Source organism: Coffea eugenioides, chromosome 7 (assembly GCF_003713205.1).
Source record: "Coffea eugenioides isolate CCC68of chromosome 7, Ceug_1.0, whole genome shotgun sequence".
Classification (NCBI taxonomy): domain Eukaryota; kingdom Viridiplantae; phylum Streptophyta; class Magnoliopsida; order Gentianales; family Rubiaceae; genus Coffea; species Coffea eugenioides.
The window spans coordinates 1828481-1847100 of NC_040041.1; the positions used below are offsets into that span (position 1 = coordinate 1828481).

Here is an 18620-nt window from a genome sequence, read left to right on the forward strand (position 1 = left end):
GTGGATAACGGTCTTAAATAAGAGGGCTTTTTTCAAACGTAATATTTAAACTAGAGGACTCAATTGGTACATTTCACTTTGGTATGTTTTGAAGGACCGATTCATGCCTATGTAAAATCTTGTATTTGATACATATTGAACCAAATTAGAACTTTAACCTTGATCCTTTTTTTTTTTTTTGTTGGACTGTTGTTGTCAGATTAATATTGAATGAGTTTTGGTTCACTCTAGTCAAGTACGGAGTAGTTGTATCCATTTTTAAACCTATGATTGATTTCTTCCCTTGATTAATAGGAATTAAGAGAGATAGAGAGAGACCGAGAGAGCATCTAATACTAACTTCATGCTTGGGCTTTCATCAAATGGTCCCATGGTCTAGTGGTCAGGACATTGGACTCTGAATCCAGTAACCCGAGTTCAAATCTCGGTGGGACCTTGAGGCGCGTGCGTTGGTACCTTTTCACTTCGGAGGCCTGTTTTTGCCAACTTGTTCTTGGTGCGGAGATAATCAAGAAAATAACAGATATATTTTCTTTAAATGTAGACATGCTACTTATTTTGGAGCTTTGTTTTTGCCATTTGTTATATGCAATTGTGTGATTCTTTTACTGGAGTGAACTTGTGTAAAAAGATCACAGGATTCAACTCCTTGGTGTGGGGATTAATTAAGAAAATGACGGACATTTCTTTGAATGTAGATATTTAATAGAGGGCTGGAACCTAGCTAATCTAAGTCTGGATATTGGAGTTGTTAATGCTTCATGTTTTTAAAGACTTGATGCAGTTGATATTGCAAAGTGGCGAAGAGTGGGAGAACGATCTCATTGTGGATGATTTAGTATGCAAGAAATGACATAATAATTTAAGGTAATGAAACCATAATTTGTTGAAATTTGTAGCTGTCATCAAGGGTTTAGTATGGGTAAAAGAAGTGTGAGTTGGGACTTTGATTCTTGAAAGTCATGTTTTTCAGAAAATGAATTCTAATGTAATGGGTTTTTCTGATTTTGGCAATCTATTAGACAAGGCTCGAAAACTCTGTAAAACCTTTCAAGATTGTAAAATCTCTTATATTTGTATAACTATAAATTTGTCAACCTATGATTTAGCAAAACTTTGTCTTGATTTGGAATGCACAAGTGTACAACTATCTGGTAGGATGATTTCCCTTTCTCCATTGATCAAAGTTATAATTTATGATTTCAATGAATGAAATTTTTGTTTTACTCTTTAAAAAAATCCTTAAGCAATTATTACGCACCGAGTATTTTACATATTTACCCCTTGACATTTGTCGTATGTTTTACTTTAGAAGCATTATTTTGATGAACAAAATACGGAAAAATACACGTTGATTTAAAAATTCATGGGATCCAATTTGGTCCGCTCCGAGAAATAGAGTACTCGATTCGCATTATTTGACTAGGTTAGAAGAGGACCAAGCACTCGCTTATATACAAGGTGAGTTAGGATCAGAGAATTAAAAATCCATGGGTATTCGATTTGCCCTGCATTTTTTAAATTTTTTATATACAAAATATTATTTTTAGATCCAACTAAATAGTTTTATTGAGCAAATTACACCCCAAATATGAATGCCTGTAATTTGTTCACATGATTCATTTGTAAAGCTCATAATATTATTTTTTTCTAGAAAAAAGTTTAATTGATGTAGAATATGCATTAAAAAATGGGGCAATGCTTATAAAAATTTTCATTAGTTTTGGATTTTTATTTTTCTTTTCTTGTATTCTCTTTGCATATTTGTTTCTCCGCATGAGGCCTTTTTCTTTGGGTAAAATCTATATTGAATTTTAGATAAATATGTAAAATATAAAAATAAATTATTATAAATTATTTTTTAGAAAAAAATTAAGCAACGAGAAGGATGGGATGGTACTTACCAATCCAACTCTCTTTTAACGAGTACCTATTGATATGCGAAGCGAATAAAGATCAAAAAATGTGTGCCCACCCTTGTGTGCAGGAAGAGTGATAGAAAAGTGACCGCATAGTTAAAAATTCGCTAAAGGTGCGTGTTTTTTTTTAAATAATTTTGGCTAGGGGTCTAAACTTTCAAACTTTTTTCTTATCCTACAAACAGCAATTAATCCTCGCCAAATGGAATAATAAACTTTCTTCGTTTCTAATAAAGCTTGCCCTTTTGTACTATTTTTTTTTGGACACTTCACAAGATGAAAATTGAAAATATTTGCTTACAAATACTTTTGCATCAGTGCACTAAAATGAACATTCTTACAAATACTAAGAATGTTCATTTATTGTGAGAGTTCTTAATGTGGGGTAGTAGAGAAACGAAAAGCTACATGCAATTGATCAAGGTTTCAGCTATTGTTACTATTGTACTCTATAACATAATGGTATGTTTTAGTATAACAGATTTACATAGCAACACAACGTGTAAGTGTTCAACACAAGAATCTATGGTGCTACTCTGCACAAAAAAAAAAGAAAAAAGAAATCGTTGTTGCTTTTGCAATTTTTTTTTTTGGTTTTTTGCACTTGTTGTTTAAATGCATACTTTATTGATTTACTATATAATATATTGTATTAGTGCAGATTTTATAAAGTGCTATTTTGTCTGATAATTATAAAAGACCTCGATATCGAATTCTTGGACTCAGATAAAAGAGTCAAATATTTAATTAGTATCTTTAAATTCAATATTTCAACAATAACATTGAAAATATATAAGCATGATGCTACTATTTAGCTCAATTAGTAAGAATTTTAATCAAGTGACTTTTAAATCCTTGTTCATTATTTTGACATAAGCATTTTTTACTTGTTTAACTTGATTTTGAAGTTTAGAATGACATTTCATGCTAATGCATTGGCTTAAAAGAGCAGGCCTAAGCAGGGAGATACTCGTAAGATCCGATAAAGATTGGGGACCTTTACAGATTCTCCCGAACAACAGAGGCGAGTTGCACAATAATTTTTGAGTGCGATTTACCCCCCAAGTTGCCAGTATAAGAGGGGCCTCGAAAGTGTCTCAATAGCTGCCTTTTTCACTGACTTGAGCTCGCGATATTCCCCCTCTCTCTTCCTCTTTTCCACCCTTATCATATATTAAATTTTTACCTTTTTTTCTATAATAATTCACCGGCGGCGACCGGAGATCGGAGACGCCGCGTACCGGAAATTGTACGGACGCCAGTGGCAAATCGTAGCCAAAGATGAAGGTTTCAGTTAAGACTTTGAAAGGCACCCACTTCCAGATCGAAGTGAAACCCGACGACTCCGTACTTACATCTCTCCCTTCTATATCTATTTACAACACACTTCCATGCAGACATATAGATGTGAAAACTAATTTTCGTCACTGAATTTCGTGTTTCTCGAAGTGAATTGGGTATCTAGATGATTAAACTGTAATTAGGGTTTTTGGTGTTGGCAAGATTTTACTATTTTTTTTTCCTATTCACTTCTATTGGCGGCGCTTTCTCGGGATTTTTTTATCATAATTCTGGTGAAATGCTATGTTAACCATGCAAAATATTTGTTCCAAAAAAAACAAAGCGTATGTGGATGGTTAATGATTTATTATTTTTTCTTAAATCGGGGGATGTTACTTACAGCGTGAAGAACCTTGCAAAGTCGGTATTTTGAGCATAGAAGTATCTGCATTAATGCTGACATGTACATATGTTGTGACTTATCGGTATACGTGTGAACTGCAAGCAGAAGTATATGTGAAAAGTGATGTGCTACACCTCGTTATTATTATGTCCTGTATATCCCCTTCCGTCCCCTCGTCAAGTTTAAAAAACTCCAGTTTTGCAGTCAATCTCAAAGTCTTGCCTTTACCAGTGGCCCATGGCCCCTTTCCGCGTGAGAAAAGAAAAGGAAAATGCCAAATGCAATAAGATTTTTTTTTCACTAATATGTATTCTCTTGTGAATGGCTGATCGTGAGCTTAGAAGTTTTGGCTAATAGATGTGTTTCTCTGCATTTGATGCTGGTTCAGTTTGATCCAGCTTCATGCATTACATGTCTATTTTTTATTCCTATGCTGAAAAAATAAGTCCTTTTGAATTTGTACTTGGAGGATTACCTTGCGACATAATCGTGTAGTACAGACGCACATGAATCTTGCCTTGTGTTTTGTTGATTTCAGCTATACTGGTTATCACAGTGAGATGATGTTGTCACTGTTTTGTGTAGGTTGCTGATGTGAAGAGAATTATAGAAACGATTCAGGGTTCAGATGTCTACCCGGCTGCACAGCAGATGCTTATTCACCAGGGAAAAGTTCTCAAGGATGACACCACATTGGAGGAAAATAAAGTTGCTGAAAATAGTTTCATTGTTATTATGTTGACCAAGGTATTGTTGTGTTACATGCCCAACTATGACTTGTTTAAGGATTTTATCGTGGACAAAGCAATAGACGTCATGAGTTAGCCTTCATTTTCTGGTTGGGCTGCGAGCCTGAAGGAAGGTGTTGTAGGACTTAGTTTGAGTTGTAATGTCTGAGCACTATATAGTCCTTTCTTCAGTTTCTGAAGCTAGAGTCGGGAGAATTGGCATTGGATTGACCTTTGGAGAGTACTTGTCTTTGGCTAATCTTATTATGAAACATTAGTATGTTAAATGAGAATTATGTCATTCTTTTCCATATTTGAAGAAGAAAATTAAAGCTTGGCATGCATAAAAAAATAGTATTTGGAATTGATTACAGTTGAATCATGAATTTTATCAATTGGGATTGATTACACTTTGAATCATGAATATGTTTGCAGAATAAAGTTCCAACAAGTGGGGGCTCATCAGGAACAACTGCAAATACAGTGAGTAGAGAATTATTTGACTAAATCCTTCTGCAGATCTTTGTCATCTTCTTTTTCCTGTTTGATCTTCATTTCCTTTTTATGGAAAATACAGAATGAAGTAAATAATGCATATTACAGTTGCTTGCATTCGCATATAGAATATGACATTGAGTTGTTCTGAGTGATGTTTATGTAGCCTTATGAAGTTAATGGTCCTATTTTATCTTTACTAGCTTTATAGTAATTAAGGTGTATAAACGTATTATGGTTACTTCCGTGTTAGGGGTGCAAACGAGCCGAGTCGAGCCGAGCTTTGGCCTAGTCGAGCCGAGCCTCCAGTTAATTTTGTGAAGCTCGAACTCGAGCTCGAGCTCGACGAGCTCAAAATGTCAAGCTCGAGCTCGAGCTTAAAAAATAAAATTTAAAAAAATAAAAAATAATTATATATTTTTAAAAATGAATAAAATAATAATTTTTTAATAAATAATAAAATATTAGGGATATATGTGTAATTTTACTATAAAAATAAAAAATAAAAAATAAAAAATATATATAATTGAGCTCACGAGCCGCTTGCGAGCCAACGAGCTTAATGTTTTTGAGCTCAAGCTCGAGCTCGAGTTCGATTTAATTAGCTCGAGCTCGACTCGAGCTCGATATTGACCGAGCTCGAGTCGAGCTCGTGCTCGCGAGCTGCTCGATTCGTGAACACCCCTATTCCGTGTTGTCAGTTGCTTGAACGCATTTAATTTTACAGTTGAGGAGATAATTGCTTATGAGTAGTTCTTTAGGGGTACTCTTCTGGTGGGGGAAATTTGTCTATTGATATCATGTAATATTGCTCTTCATCATTTAGCTAAAAATTTGAAGCATGGTAGCATTCAGGATACTCATACTTTCAGTGGGAATGAGTAGATTAGATGCCTACAGTTATTGGACTTTGTCCGAAATTTCTAATGGCAAAGTATTTGATATTTGCATATCTATTATTAGTGCAATAAAAATAGAAGGATTAGGTTGCTGAATGGGAAGTTTGTAGTTTGATGGTCTCTTGATTTTAGTTCTTTGACAAGTAATATGCAGTAGAAGAGAAATTAGACCTTCAATTTGCTGTCAAGTTCAAATTTAGTACTTCGTCATGACAGGAGAAGTTCTGACTGATGGCATGTTCTGTCTGAAAAATGTTTCCTATTCTTTCCATGAGCAAGCAAAAGCACAAAATGGCAAGGTTGTTTTGGTGGTTGAATTCAGATGGTAACTTGCATATGGCCTGTATACCTATATATATCCTCTCTGATTGGATTTGGATCTTTCGATGGGAACACTCTTCTAGAATAATTGTTTAACCAACACATAGCTTGCTTCTTTTTATTTTATTGCTTTTTGTTGTTGTTTTTGTGTGTGTGTGTGTGCTTTTTTTAATGTGTGGTGTGTGTGCTGGCAAATTCTATACACGGAGGTTCTAGGGCTGAGAATATCATCTTTGTAGGTGCAACCTGCAACTGCTGCTGCTCAAGCAACTCAACCTGTGACAGCACCTCAAGCTTCTGCTACGAATGTGTCACCGTAAATATAATTTTTAATTTTACTGGAAGTGTTATAAATTGTCAGAAAACAGCTAGAGATTCTCACTTCTCACTTGAATTCATTTACCTCTGTACTATGTGCAGGCCTCAGACTGCTCCTGAATCAACTCCTGCTCCTGCTCCTGCTCCTGCTCCTGCTCCTGCTCCTGCACCTGCACCTCCACCTGCACCTGCACCTGATTCGTGAGTCTTTGTCATATTTTTTGTTGCTGTTGGAACTCTTATGTGTACTTAGCACTGTGATTTGGAGACTTGGTGCATTGAGTAATTCACCTTTTTTCTTCATAGCAGTTCAGTGACAGATGTGTATGGCCAAGCGGCATCAAATCTGGTGGCTGGAACTACCTTGGAGAGTACTATTCAACAAATACTTGATATGGGTGGAGGGAGTTGGGATCGGGATACGGTAATCCGTGCTTTGCGCGCTGCATATAATAATCCAGAAAGAGCCGTTGAATACCTTTATTCTGTGAGTATCTTTTATTTTTTTGGTTTGTGCGGGTCTCGTGTGTCTCCTTCAGGGCTATGATTTGTTTCTTCATAACAACTTGCACGGCAAATGATATCTTCATCTTATCCTGCTATCTTTGTGCTGAAATAGTGGCTTTATTATGGGAAAATGGTGATTGTGTGTACTTGACCCATTTTTTTGGCCTTGATGTTGATTCAATTTGATAAAAAAAATTTTGGCCTTGGAATTGATCAAATTGATGTGCTCATTGCTTTGTTTATTTTCCAAAATGCGATTGAATTGGTTGACAGATTGTGAGGAAGATTTTTTCTTTTGAATGATTTAAATATATGTGGTTTTACTGAAATTTAATTTTCTTCTTTTGTACTTCACTCTCCTCCTTTGTTCTGCAAGCTCACGAGTCAAAAGTTATGTTGCTTATTGAGTGCTAATTGTTGAAAGTGATTTCATTAATAGAATGATGTTAGTGGAGAAGTTGAAAGGTGTCACTTGCATTATAACCAATAATTCAGTGTGAATTTTTCTACCCTCTTAGCTCATACTATTACTTCTAACTGGAAAAGATCCTGAATTTGATATAGGGTATCCCTGAAGCAGCTGAAGGCCCTCCTCCAGCCCAAGCTCCTGCAAGTGCACAGTCAGTGAACCCATCAGCCCAGGCTCCACAACCAGCAGTACCTTCCAGTGGGCCAAATGCTAATCCTTTAGATCTTTTCCCACAGGTAGGGGAATTTATAAAGAACAGGTGTTTTTTGATTACAAGATTTGACTTCACATGTTTGAAGAGAAAAAGGATATACCATGAATTTTGAATGTGGATCAGGGCCTCCCAAGTGGGGGTACAAATGCAAGTGCTGGCAGCTTAGATTTTCTACGAAATAGTCAGCAGGTAAATAAGATGCTTTATCCAGGATCTAGGATTATGTGGGAGTAATGAGCATAATCTGATTTGTCTTTACCTTTCCAGTTCCAAGCTTTACGTGCAATGGTGCAAGCCAATCCTCAAATCCTGCAGGTACTGGTGGTAGACATCAAATTATCGTTTCGGCTATTTTAGGCTTTGCTTAGCATTGTAGGAATGACAGCTCTTCTTCACCTGCAGCCAATGCTTCAAGAGCTCGGAAAGCAAAATCCGCACTTAATGCGGCTCATTCAAGAGCATCAGGCTGACTTCCTACGCCTAATAAATGAACCTGTTGAAGGGGAGGGGTGAGCGCGTTACTGGTAGTTCTGTATAGATGTGTTGGTATATTTAACCTATTTGCAGATGCCTATATATTTCTTGATGCATGAAACTGACTAATGTGGTTAATTATGATTGTGCCGGTCTCAGGAACATATTGGGGCAACTTGCTGAAGCAATGCCACAGGCTGTGACTGTCACACCTGAGGAACGTGAAGCAATTGAACGTGTATGCTTATAAATCTCCTTTATTATTCACATTATGCGATAAGCTAGTTTGGTTTGGTTTGGTTTAGTTCATGATTGGTTTCACGTTGGAAATGCCAAGGTGTAGACCATGTTAGTGCTTGTTTGGTTCTCTAAGTTAACATGTTGAAGTTCCAAAGTACCTTTGCCTTGAAGTTATGGCTGGTTGAGTTCATTAAGAAACTAAGAAACATGATTAGGCATAAACCAACAAACACGTTAACTTATGTTTTAAAGTTGAATTTTGGTATTTTCTGTGTGTATCTTATTAATCTATATCATCTCCATTCTTTTTGTGATATTTATTTGTTTGATTAGCTGGAACCTTGTCCTTGAGAGAGATTAAATGCAAGTAAAATGAAATTTGTCATGATCATCATTTGATGTCATTTTGGCAGCTTGAAGCAATGGGTTTTGATCCAGCCTTGGTATTGGAAGTATTTTTTGCGTGCAACAAGAACGAGGAACTAGCTGCAAACTACCTGTTAGATCATATGCACGAGTTTGATGAATGATGTGGGATGAACACTGTACTTACCTCCCCAGTCTAGTTATTTAAGTTCTTTAATGTGCTTTGACTTTTGACCTGCCATGTGGATTAATTTTATTTCACCGTTCACAGTGGCTTAGCTTAACTCTGTATCTCTTGGATCTTATATAAAGAAATGTTTGGTATGTTCTTGTCATCGAAGATGAGCTTTTGCTTGTTTCCTTTGCATGTTTTCTCTGATATGGAGACGTTTCTTGCTTCAGCTGGGCAATTTTTATCGTCAACATGTGCGGTGATTAATTGTAAGAGCTTGATCCAGTCTCTGGGAGTAATGACTGGCGAATTAAGTCATTCTAGGCGGAATGAAATTCTCACTCAATAACTAATCCACTGGCAAGATTTGATCCCGGATTGCAATTAGGCAGTTTGTCTGTTAGATCTTTTCATATTAAGCGTTCAATTAGGTGAGTAGGGTGATTGCTTGTCAAGCTTCATACGGCTGGCTGAACAGAACAAGAGAATTATGTCACCAAAGGGATGGGGAATAGACGATTTCCTGTGTTTGAAGTCGTTATTTTTTCCCCCATTTCTGAAAGGTATATGAATTAAAGGACTTGGTAATAGTAATTCAGTATACCTTTTTTTTTTTTTTTTTTTTTTTTGCATAGTCTAATAGTATCCTATCCGCACAAAGGAGAGTATTCCAACCAAAACAAGAAAATCTGGACATGCGAATGTGCCTTTTTATTACCAGAACATGTCCATTCCCCGTCAAAAGCACTCAACACGCAATTTTGCACTATACGAAAACTATGGTCCGCGCTAGTTTGTTAGAATTGCTGAACATTGTGCTGGAAGCAGTATTTAACATCTCAGTCCAATTATCTGCCTTTGGTCGGATCTCACGACCCTTGGACCCCGACATGTTCTTTCTTTTAATGACTTTGAATAAATAATCTCCGTTTACACACACTATGATCGAGCAACTGTCATCTGATCAACAAAAATTTACCCAGTGTTGCAGGTATAGCACTCATGCAGTCCAAGTTTGTTGGATATTTTTCTTTTTTCCTCCCTAAGCAAAGTCAAGAAACCAAAAGAATCGCAATGATGGGAAATACAGCAGAATCGAAGCAAGAAAACAAGCCAAGAAAACGTTTTCACCCATGTCAACAAAAATTGTACCCATTGAAGATCATTTTCGTATTCACTGTGGCGCTTTTGTAATGTCAAGCATGTGAGATTAAAAAAAAAAAAACGTGCCTAAAGAATCTAACCTTTTTCCCTAAATAATCCATATCCAAACGGACTCTAAATTCTTTGCAAAAGTTTCCAACTCCTTCAATGGGTGGCCACGCTTACTACGGGATGAATTCTTAAACACACCTGGAACTTGTAGAAACCAACAACTGGTGATGAATGATGATTATTCTTGAACAGTGTATACAGGCTTCCACAACTGTTCGACATTTAACTATCAGTCACAAAACAATACAAAGCCACACACCCACAAAGAAGGCTCAAACATCCCATGGAATTTAAGGCTAAATGTTAGGCTCAAAAGTCATAGGCTTCTATAGGAAAAATATAATGCTCGCGTGAAATTAGTTAAATTTGGTTAGTTTTTGACAATTCTCCTAATAAAACTCCACAAGATACAGTTAACAATTTTCTTCACAAGGTTGCATTTGCTATATAAGCCGGTGTGTTTTGTGAAAAATTGCACGTAGAAAATGAATGTTGCCAATAGATTGAAGAAGCATAAGGTACAATGGAAGAAATATATTCTTTAGCAGTACCTGGGGATATCAAGTGAAAAAAACATACGGAGTTCAGGGCTTTAGCAGTACCTGGGGATATCAAGTCAGAAAAAAAAAGGCATATGGAGTTCAGGGTTAATATGCATTGATACAGCAAGCCATATCTCACATACGATCTTTGAGCAACATTAGCAAAATCAACCAATGTATAGATATTGGGTTGATATTAATTTATGTCATGTTTCCCTTCCTGCGATCACCTCAACTTTCAAACCAGATTCAAATTTTCATGCCCATCTCAATAGTGTCGTACCCTCATAAGAGATCAAGTATTCTCCAGAATTTTGGGCTTGGTTCCCTCAATCTAGATTTTTTACTTCAATTGTTAGACCAAATACAGAATCATACTTGCAGAAGCCCTAAACATGCCAGAAACATTTGGAACAGCATCATGTCAAGAGACTTATTGCAATCCTTGCACAGTTTCCTATTTCCTGATTTCTTTTTTGCCCACTACGTGACCAATTTCATCCATGCAAACCAAGACCCTGTCAGAAAGGAGAACTGCAACCTTAAATAGCTAAATATGACAAAAGTTCATGAACTTCTTTGAAAATGAAGGGTGAGTCAGAAAAACTCTGACTTGCTGGCACTTTCACAAATGAGCATGTTAGACTTTTTTGTGTCAAGTACAGGAAGCAGACAACTGGACTTTCTCCCACAGGAACAATAAATTAAAAGTCAAATAGAAAACAGAATCACTTTCCCCATGTGGTAAAAGATTAACATATCCTTTTAATGTTGCTTATAAAAGGTTTCAATCTCCCAGCAAATTACTTTCAGGGAAGCTTAAGAGCTTTATTCTACAACCCTAAGAACTAATGGATTTGAAACTAGTAATTCGCTGCAAAGAAATACTGAGATACAGAGACCAAGGTGGTAACTATTGTTTCCATCTAAGCACAGTGGCAGGTGTTCCCATGCCTATTTTAGTGTTCTTGAGCTACTTCACCTAGGACCTAGGTTTCAAATACCATGTCTTCCTTCTCATAACCTCAGAATGACCATCTACTGCTCTTGCTCAACATCCCCTCACAACCATTATCGACTCCTTTGCCTCCCCATCTCAAAAACAACTATGACCAAGAAAAAAGTTGGCTAACATCTCCTAATAGCTTGGGCATGTGATCTACAAGCAGCACAAAGACAGATGCATTTGTGATGACAAGAAGCTTTGTGTGGACTGCAAATAGACAAAAGCATGTTAAATTTTTCTTAATTTTTCTGTTTTATACTCAATAAAGATGAGAATATGAACAAAAAGGATGTTGTCTGCAGATTTTCCTATGCTTAAAAGACAAGCTATTTACCTAAGAACCTTTTCAACAATCAACAGTTCGTCCTTCAATTTTTCATTTTCATGCAACAATGATGAGATTCATATGTTATTTTAGGAGATTTATTAAGCATTGTAAAATGCATGGCTACAATTCACTATATGAGCTTAGATAAAGGAATTTGTACTCCATAGAACTTCAAAGCCATCATTTCACTTTGCGTCACATATGTTACCAACATAGATCTCTTGCAGTATCACAATATGTTAACAACAATTCTGAACTCAATGGCTGCCATGTAGACGTTCTCAACTTTCAATTTTGAAATAAGATCTATCATGCTTAAACGTACTTCCAATCCTGGAGGAAATAAATAATTCTTAAATCCACATTTCCGTCTGATGAGCAGATGTTTTGTGCCAATTAAATAAAAAGCACGTCATTATTCTCCTCATTGCGAGGGCAACTCCACCCTTGAAATTCCAAAATGCTCTAATGCAAATTCACCAATATCTTAGAAAATAAATGCCAAAAAAAATAAAAAATAAAAAAGATGGTATGGTGTTGGTAGTAGATAACAATCTACTTTGGCATATACAAGAAAAGGTGATATCCATCAAAATTCATAAGCAACAATCAAGCAGCACGAGAACTCTAATCAACAAGTCACAACAACAAGAGATGACTCAAGAATTTCTTCTGCTCAAGTACCTAGACATGAAAATCGCTCTGTAGAAGCTTACGCCAAATCTCCACCGCTCTGCTGCCACAAATTGATAATATCTGTGGCCTGATTAAGAAGAATGACCATCTGCTTCTGAGATATCCAGGGCTTACTCTCCAGCAAAAGTCTGAGCTCCTCCCAAGCATCTTTCCTTGGCCAAAAGTAGTAAGGACTTAGAGGGATTGTTCCATATCCCGGAATCACTTGGTCTATTGAAATCCCAATATTCTTCTGCATCCATACAAACTTTAAGACCAGCCTAGGTTTCTCCATTGGCTTCACAACTACTTTAAGCTTCTTAAAAAAAACCCCAACCAATTAGGAAAAAAATTAATCTTTTTCACAAGACCAAGCCTTTTTTCTTTTTCAAAGTAAAAAAATATACAAACTTGGTGTATAAAAAGAAAGGTAGATGTCGCACCTGTTTCTGAGGTAGGTTTGAGGAGATGGATTCAGGGGTGGGCGTATCCTGGGCAACTGCTGCTGAAGAGGCAGAGATGCTGAATGTTCTCCCCTTGTTCAATTGACATGAATTCAAAGAAGAGGGCTTGGGGATTTTGAGAGAGACCCATAACTTTTGACTGGGAAATGAAGATGGGGAGGAGGGCTTTAAATTGGAAAAACAACTAACAGTCGGTTGAATTGTTGTAGTATACATCTTTCAGAAAGTGCGTGAGATTATACGCGAGATTGTGTATATATAGCTTCTGGCAGTGCGGGCGAATGGCATGAGGATGACAAGACAGCGGCTTTGCCACTTCAAGCTTAGGGACTTGTAAAGTCGTGCGGTTTGGAGGAGTGGCAATTTATATGTCTGCATCAGCCTATCATGGCATATCCTAGGCAACTTACCGTCATCTGTAACTTCGCTGGTCAATTTTATGTAACTCCGAGGGTCCGTTTGGATTCCTTGTTTTTGCCTCTGTTTTCAAAAACTGTTTTTCACCATATTTATAATATTATAATATTTATAATTAATATTAATTATATTAATTATATTAAATATTTATTTATTTATTTATTCATATTATAAATATGTTATTTTATTTAAAATATATTTTTATATATTTATATAAATATTATATATATTATATATTATATATATTATACATTTATACATAATATATATATTTATGTATACTTATAATATACATTTATATTATGTATTATATATACTATAATATATTTATAATACATTTATATATTTATATTAATATACATAATATTAATTTTACATTTATACATAATATTAATATATATTTATAATATATTAATTTATAAATTTATATAATATTCATTTATAATTTATACATTTATAATAATATACACTTATATATTTATAATATATATTTATATTTTTATATAAATATATTTATTTATAAATATTTATAAATGCATTATAAATGCGTAAATGTATATAAATATAAAAATTATAAATTATAAATTATAAAAATACTCAAAAAATATGTTTTCAAAATACCTCTAAAAATAATCCAAAAAAATTTACAGTAAAAGTTTTTCATATAATTTTTTAAAAACAATCCCAAAAACAACTAATCCAAACAGACTTGTATTTTAAAAATGAAATGCTACAGTGTTGTTTTTGAAAAATAATCCAAAAAACAGCTAATTCAAACGGACCCCGAAGTTACCAAATTACAAGTGCTACGGGAACATCTTCTTTTTACATGCCTTTCAACAAGTTCTAGACGTTCTGTTTCGCACGGTTAAAGGAAGTAAGAAATTTAGTTGATTAATCTATTAACCATCTCGAGTTTTTGGGGTTTGCCATACACAGGTTGATGCAAAACTCCACGTGCATATCAAATACCTTTTCTTTTTAATAAAATAAAAAATGATTACTTACCTATATTTTCAATGACTCGAACTTGTGATATGTCAATTACAAGTGAAACATCAAACTCATGGAAGAGGAAATGTAAGAGAGAAAGGAATACGGAAAGAGAAATGTAAGAGAGGGAGAGATGTAAGACGGAGAGAGAAATGTAAGAGAGAAGCTCTGAGAAACTGTACGGAACCATGGAAGAGGAACTGAGAAAACCAGATCGAATAGGAGATAGTGATGAAGGAAGGATAGACGGTAGTGCCCGACGTGAACTCAAGAAATTTAAGCGCAGATCTTCAGGGGAAGTTGTTCCCAACCCGAGCCCCAGATCCGAGGATGGAGTGAAACCAGCTTTCACCGCACCCATTCCTCTAGCGTCACCTTGGTCCGAGAGGTCTTTTCTCGAAGCGCTGAAGGAGAAACCAAGCACAAAGGATTTCTACGACGGCTCTGAGGAGGAAATGGAAGTAGCTGAAGAAAGTCTAGAGGAAGAAAAAGACTTGGGGAAAGAGGCAGAAATCGCAGCCTAGAAATTTCCGAGAGTGGTAATAGAGAAAGGAAAGAATACCGATTTCTGGAAGCCTTGGAGGAAAAGTTTGATTGTGAAAGTTTTGGGACGAACAGTCAACTTCCGAGCTCTGGAAATGAAACTGAGAGAACTGTGGAAGCTGGATCAGTATTTTGAACTAATAGATCTGGAACATGGCTACTTCATCACTCGGTTCTTCAAGAAGGAGGATTATCAAAAGGTCTTAGGGAAGGACCATGGATGTTCCAGGGTAACTATGTTACCATAAGCAAATGGAAGCCAGATTTTAGGCCAGCGCAAAAGGATGTAAAGACAACATTAGCCTAGGTAAGATTGTTAGGTTTGCCGATTGAATATTATGTTGAAGACTTTCTCATGAAAGTGGGGAATATAGTGGGGAAGGCGGTGAAAGTGGACAGCCAAACTCTGGAAGTGACTAGGGGGAAGTATGCGAGGATTTGCGTTGAAGTGGACTTAAAAAAGCCACTAATACCATTTATTTGGGTGAACAATGATTTGCAAGCAGTTGAATATGAAGGGCTAGATGCGATCTGTTTTGAATGTGGCCAATATGGCCACATTGCTTCTAACTGTCACAAGAATTCCAACAATGCAGAGGGAACGGATGCACAGGCTAACACTGTGACTGGGGAGGGTCATCGGACAGAGAGGGTAGTGCCGGAGGCCAACCCCTATGGGCCATGGATGCTGGCGAAACAAAGGAGGTACAAGCCAAAAAACAGAGTGCAAGGTTTTAGGCCCCAAGAAGGAAGTGGACTGGGAACTGCCAAATTCGCTAAAACTATTGGAGAAAACCGTGAAGGGAAGAAGAAAAATTTTTCAAGAAAAGGAGACAAAGCCCAGGGTGGAGTACAAGGGCGGTATGAACAAGGGGAAACAAGCATGACACAATTTGGGAAGAAACCACAGGAGGAGCGTGAAGGCCCAAACAGTTGGGGAAACGGTTCAGGATCTAGGTTTATGGCTCTGAACGAAATGGAATCAGAGGGGCTAGCTCAAGAAAAGGCAACTTCAAGAGATGTCCTGAGGGATATCATTAACGCCATCCCAATCCCACCTGATGGAATAGTATTCAAGGGAACAAAGTCAGCATTGAGCAAACAAGGGAAGGAAATATCAAGGCCAAACAAGAAGGTGGAAGTTCTTGCCTTCAAAAAGCAAAAAACAACAGGAGCAAAAACAGGAGGGAAGAGCGAGGCAGGCCAACATGCTATTAAGTTTGTGGTTAAGGAGAACCGAGATGAAATCTGTATTGCTTTTACCCTAGGAGTTAGCAAAGAAGGGGTGGAATGTAAGCAAGGTAAGGAGAGGGAAAGTTGGTATCAAATGGTAACAGCCACTGACGCGCTGGAGCAGGAGAAAGCAAAAAATCTGGATCCAGGGGAGGGTTGTGGTATTGAGGGCTTTCACCTAACAAATCATGAGTTCCCAGCTCTTGTAAGGACGAATATTAGGGATCAGACCCAACATCACAAGGTGGTGACCAATATTGAAAGCAGGGTAAGTGCAGAGTAGGTGAGCTCGACTGGAGCAATGGAGGAGGGGACGTAAACCCATCCTTCCTAAATCTGCAAGTTAATAGTCTATATGGATACAAGAATAATTTGTTGGAATTGTAGAGGAGATGTGAATAGGCGATTCTGGAGGAATTTAAAGGAGATTATAAGGAAAAATGACCCTATCATTTTGATTCTAGTATAAACAAGAACAAGTAGTGACAAAGGCAGCATGATTCTACGGAGATTTAACTTTAACCAGATGGCTTTCGTTGAAGCGCAGGGATTTTCAGGAGGAATATGGATGTACTGGAATGATCGGGAGGTGGAAGTAGAAATAGTATCTACTAACTGGCATATCATGAATGTGGTGGTGAAAAATAGAGATGGGAATGAATGGTTGATGTTGACAATATATGTCTCACCAGAAGTAGAGTTGAGAAAGCTGCTATGGAAGTACCTGCAGGAACTTGGAGAGAAAGTCAAGTTTCCGTGGCTACTGCGGGGAGATTTTAATGAAGTTGTTGACTCAACTGAGAAGAGAGGGGGGCGACACTGTAGGGAAATACTTAAATAGCTTAATTGAATGCATTCGGAGATGTGAACTGATTGACTTGGGATTCAGTGGTCCAGCTCTTACATGGAACAACTGCAGAGAGGGAGGTGCCAATGTTGGGAAAAGACTAGATAGAGCGTTGTGTAATGGGATGTGGAATCTGGATTACCAGAGGGCTAGTGTTACTCATCTTACAAGAACTCACTCAGATCATCATCCGATAAGAGTGAATACTAAGAAGGAGGATGGACAGATGGGCAGCAGCCCGTTCCGGGTAGAGAATGCTTGGTACACTCACTATGATTTCTACAATCAGGTAGAGCAAAACTGGAACAATAATAAGGATTTGCTGGAGAATGTGAAGATATTTACAGAAAAAATCAAAAACTGGATTAGGGAAGTATTTGGTAACATTCTTAGAAAGAAGAAAAGATGCCATGCTAGAATTAATGGAATCCAGAGGAGTCTTTCACGAGCACCGTCTATTCGCCTGCAAAAACTTGAAGAGGAATTAATTGCTGAGTATAATACAATCCTAGAGCAAGAGGGGATAATGTGGCATCAAAGGGCAAAGGTGGAGTGGTTGAAATACGGGGACGGAAACACGAGGTTCTTTCACTTGTCAACTACTATTCGCAGGTGAAAGAACACAATACAAAGTCTGAGGGATACACAAGGAAAGTGGCAAGAAGACCCAGACACGGTGAGAAACATTGTGCTGAACTTCTTCAAGGACCTATACAGTGACAGAGACCAACATAGAATTGCCAGCCAATTTCACAGCTTTGCAACCCTGTCAACTAGGGAGGGAGGAAGACTGACCAGACCAATGGATGAAGGGGAGATTAAAAGGGCACTGTTTGAGATGAGGGGAGATAAATCACCAGGCCCAGACGGGATACCCGCGAATTTCTACCAAAGATGCTGGAACCAAGTAAGTGGCTCATTTATTAAGTGCATTCAACAAGTCTTTAGAGAGAAAAAACTCCTACTAGGCATGAACAATACATATATTGCCTTCATGCCTAAGGTGAAATATCCTGAAACGGTAGCTCAGTTGAGACCAATATCCTTGTGTAATGTATGCTACAAAGTCATTACCAAGATTATTGTGAATCGTTTGAGACCTATGCTAAAAGAGTTGGTTGGCCCTAACTAGGCTAGTTTCTGTCCTGAAAGATTTACAACAGATAACATTATAATCATCCAGGAAATGATCCATACAATGAAGAGGAAAAAAGGAAAAAAAGGTTATATTGCAATAAAAGTGGACTTGAAAAAAGCTTATGCCTAGGGATGGCAACGGGGCGGGGTTGGGGCGGGGAACCCAGCCCCGCTACCTACAAACTCTCCCCGTCCCCCGTTTCCCCCGCCCTGCTTAATAAAAATTTGTTATATATTTTATTATGGTTAAATTTTAGTAAATAATCGAGTACTAAAATATTAACACATCATCCAATTATTATTCATTATAATTTTACAATTGAAACTTATAAAAACAATCAAACAAAAATTATTTGAATACAATCTAATATGATGAAATAAATATAACTAAAATAGTCAAGTTTTCACTTTTTG

At 36.9% G+C, this 18620-nt stretch overlaps 3 protein-coding genes and 1 non-coding gene across 7 annotated transcripts; 3 read left to right on the forward strand and 1 right to left on the reverse strand.

Annotated features, from left to right (window-relative positions):
* Nucleotides 1-364: 364 nt before the first annotated feature.
* On the forward strand, nucleotides 365-436 carry TRNAQ-CUG. Its single transcript has one exon. It is a non-coding gene; the product is annotated as a tRNA-Gln (tRNA).
* A 2583-nt stretch (nucleotides 437-3019) lies between these two features.
* LOC113778165 (ubiquitin receptor RAD23d) lies at nucleotides 3020-8974 on the forward strand. Its single transcript, XM_027323463.1, has 12 exons — nucleotides 3020-3266; nucleotides 4189-4350; nucleotides 4767-4814; nucleotides 6286-6362; nucleotides 6467-6565; nucleotides 6674-6851; nucleotides 7436-7576; nucleotides 7678-7743; nucleotides 7822-7869; nucleotides 7957-8063; nucleotides 8188-8266; nucleotides 8682-8974. Exons 1-12 carry the CDS (start codon nucleotides 3201-3203, stop codon nucleotides 8796-8798), a joined length of 1188 nt encoding a protein of 395 aa, XP_027179264.1. The 5' UTR covers nucleotides 3020-3200; the 3' UTR covers nucleotides 8799-8974.
* A 1528-nt stretch (nucleotides 8975-10502) lies between these two features.
* On the reverse strand, nucleotides 10503-13372 carry LOC113777695 (30S ribosomal protein 3, chloroplastic-like). Of its 4 annotated transcripts, XM_027322860.1 has the most exons (3): nucleotides 13016-13372; nucleotides 12582-12891; nucleotides 10503-10623 (listed from the first exon to the last, which is right to left on the reverse strand). In XM_027322860.1, the coding sequence occupies exons 1-2, from the start codon at nucleotides 13250-13252 to the stop codon at nucleotides 12610-12612; spliced, it is 519 nt and encodes a 172-aa protein (XP_027178661.1). In that variant the 5' UTR covers nucleotides 13253-13372; the 3' UTR covers nucleotides 10503-10623; nucleotides 12582-12609. The 4 variants fall into 4 exon arrangements, with proteins under 4 accessions (XP_027178661.1, XP_027178663.1, XP_027178662.1 ...); XM_027322862.1 differs by lacking the exon at nucleotides 10503-10623 and having other exon boundaries at nucleotides 12270-12825; XM_027322861.1 differs by lacking the exon at nucleotides 10503-10623 and having other exon boundaries at nucleotides 12270-12888.
* Nucleotides 13373-15084: 1712 nt separating this feature from the next.
* Nucleotides 15085-17685, forward strand: LOC113777945. Its single transcript, XM_027323182.1, has 4 exons — nucleotides 15085-15211; nucleotides 15310-16490; nucleotides 16770-16972; nucleotides 17112-17685. The coding sequence occupies exons 1-4, from the start codon at nucleotides 15085-15087 to the stop codon at nucleotides 17683-17685; spliced, it is 2085 nt and encodes a 694-aa protein (XP_027178983.1).
* Nucleotides 17686-18620: the final 935 nt, after the last annotated feature.

Bases quoted from the DNA above. Each gene is read 5' to 3' on its own strand.
- LOC113778165 (XM_027323463.1), top strand. From the start codon at position 3,201: ATGAAGGTTTCAGTTAAGACTTTGAAAGGCACCCACTTCCAGATCGAA. The intron at 4,815-6,285 runs GTGAGTAGAGAA...TCATCTTTGTAG, and splicing joins CAGGAACAACTGCAAATACA to GTGCAACCTGCAACTGCTGC. The intron at 8,267-8,681 runs GTATGCTTATAA...TCATTTTGGCAG, and splicing joins AACGTGAAGCAATTGAACGT to CTTGAAGCAATGGGTTTTGA.
- LOC113777695 (XM_027322860.1), bottom strand. From the start codon at position 13,252: ATGTATACTACAACAATTCAACCGACTGTTAGTTGTTTTTCCAATTTA. The intron at 12,892-13,015 runs GTGCGACATCTA...GTTTTTTTTAAG, and splicing joins CAAACCTACCTCAGAAACAG to AAGCTTAAAGTAGTTGTGAA.
- LOC113777945 (XM_027323182.1), top strand. From the start codon at position 15,085: ATGAAACTGAGAGAACTGTGGAAGCTGGATCAGTATTTTGAACTAATA. The intron at 15,212-15,309 runs GTTCCAGGGTAA...TAAGATTGTTAG, and splicing joins CTTAGGGAAGGACCATGGAT to GTTTGCCGATTGAATATTAT. The intron at 16,491-16,769 runs GTAAGTGCAGAG...GTTGAAGCGCAG, and splicing joins TGACCAATATTGAAAGCAGG to GGATTTTCAGGAGGAATATG.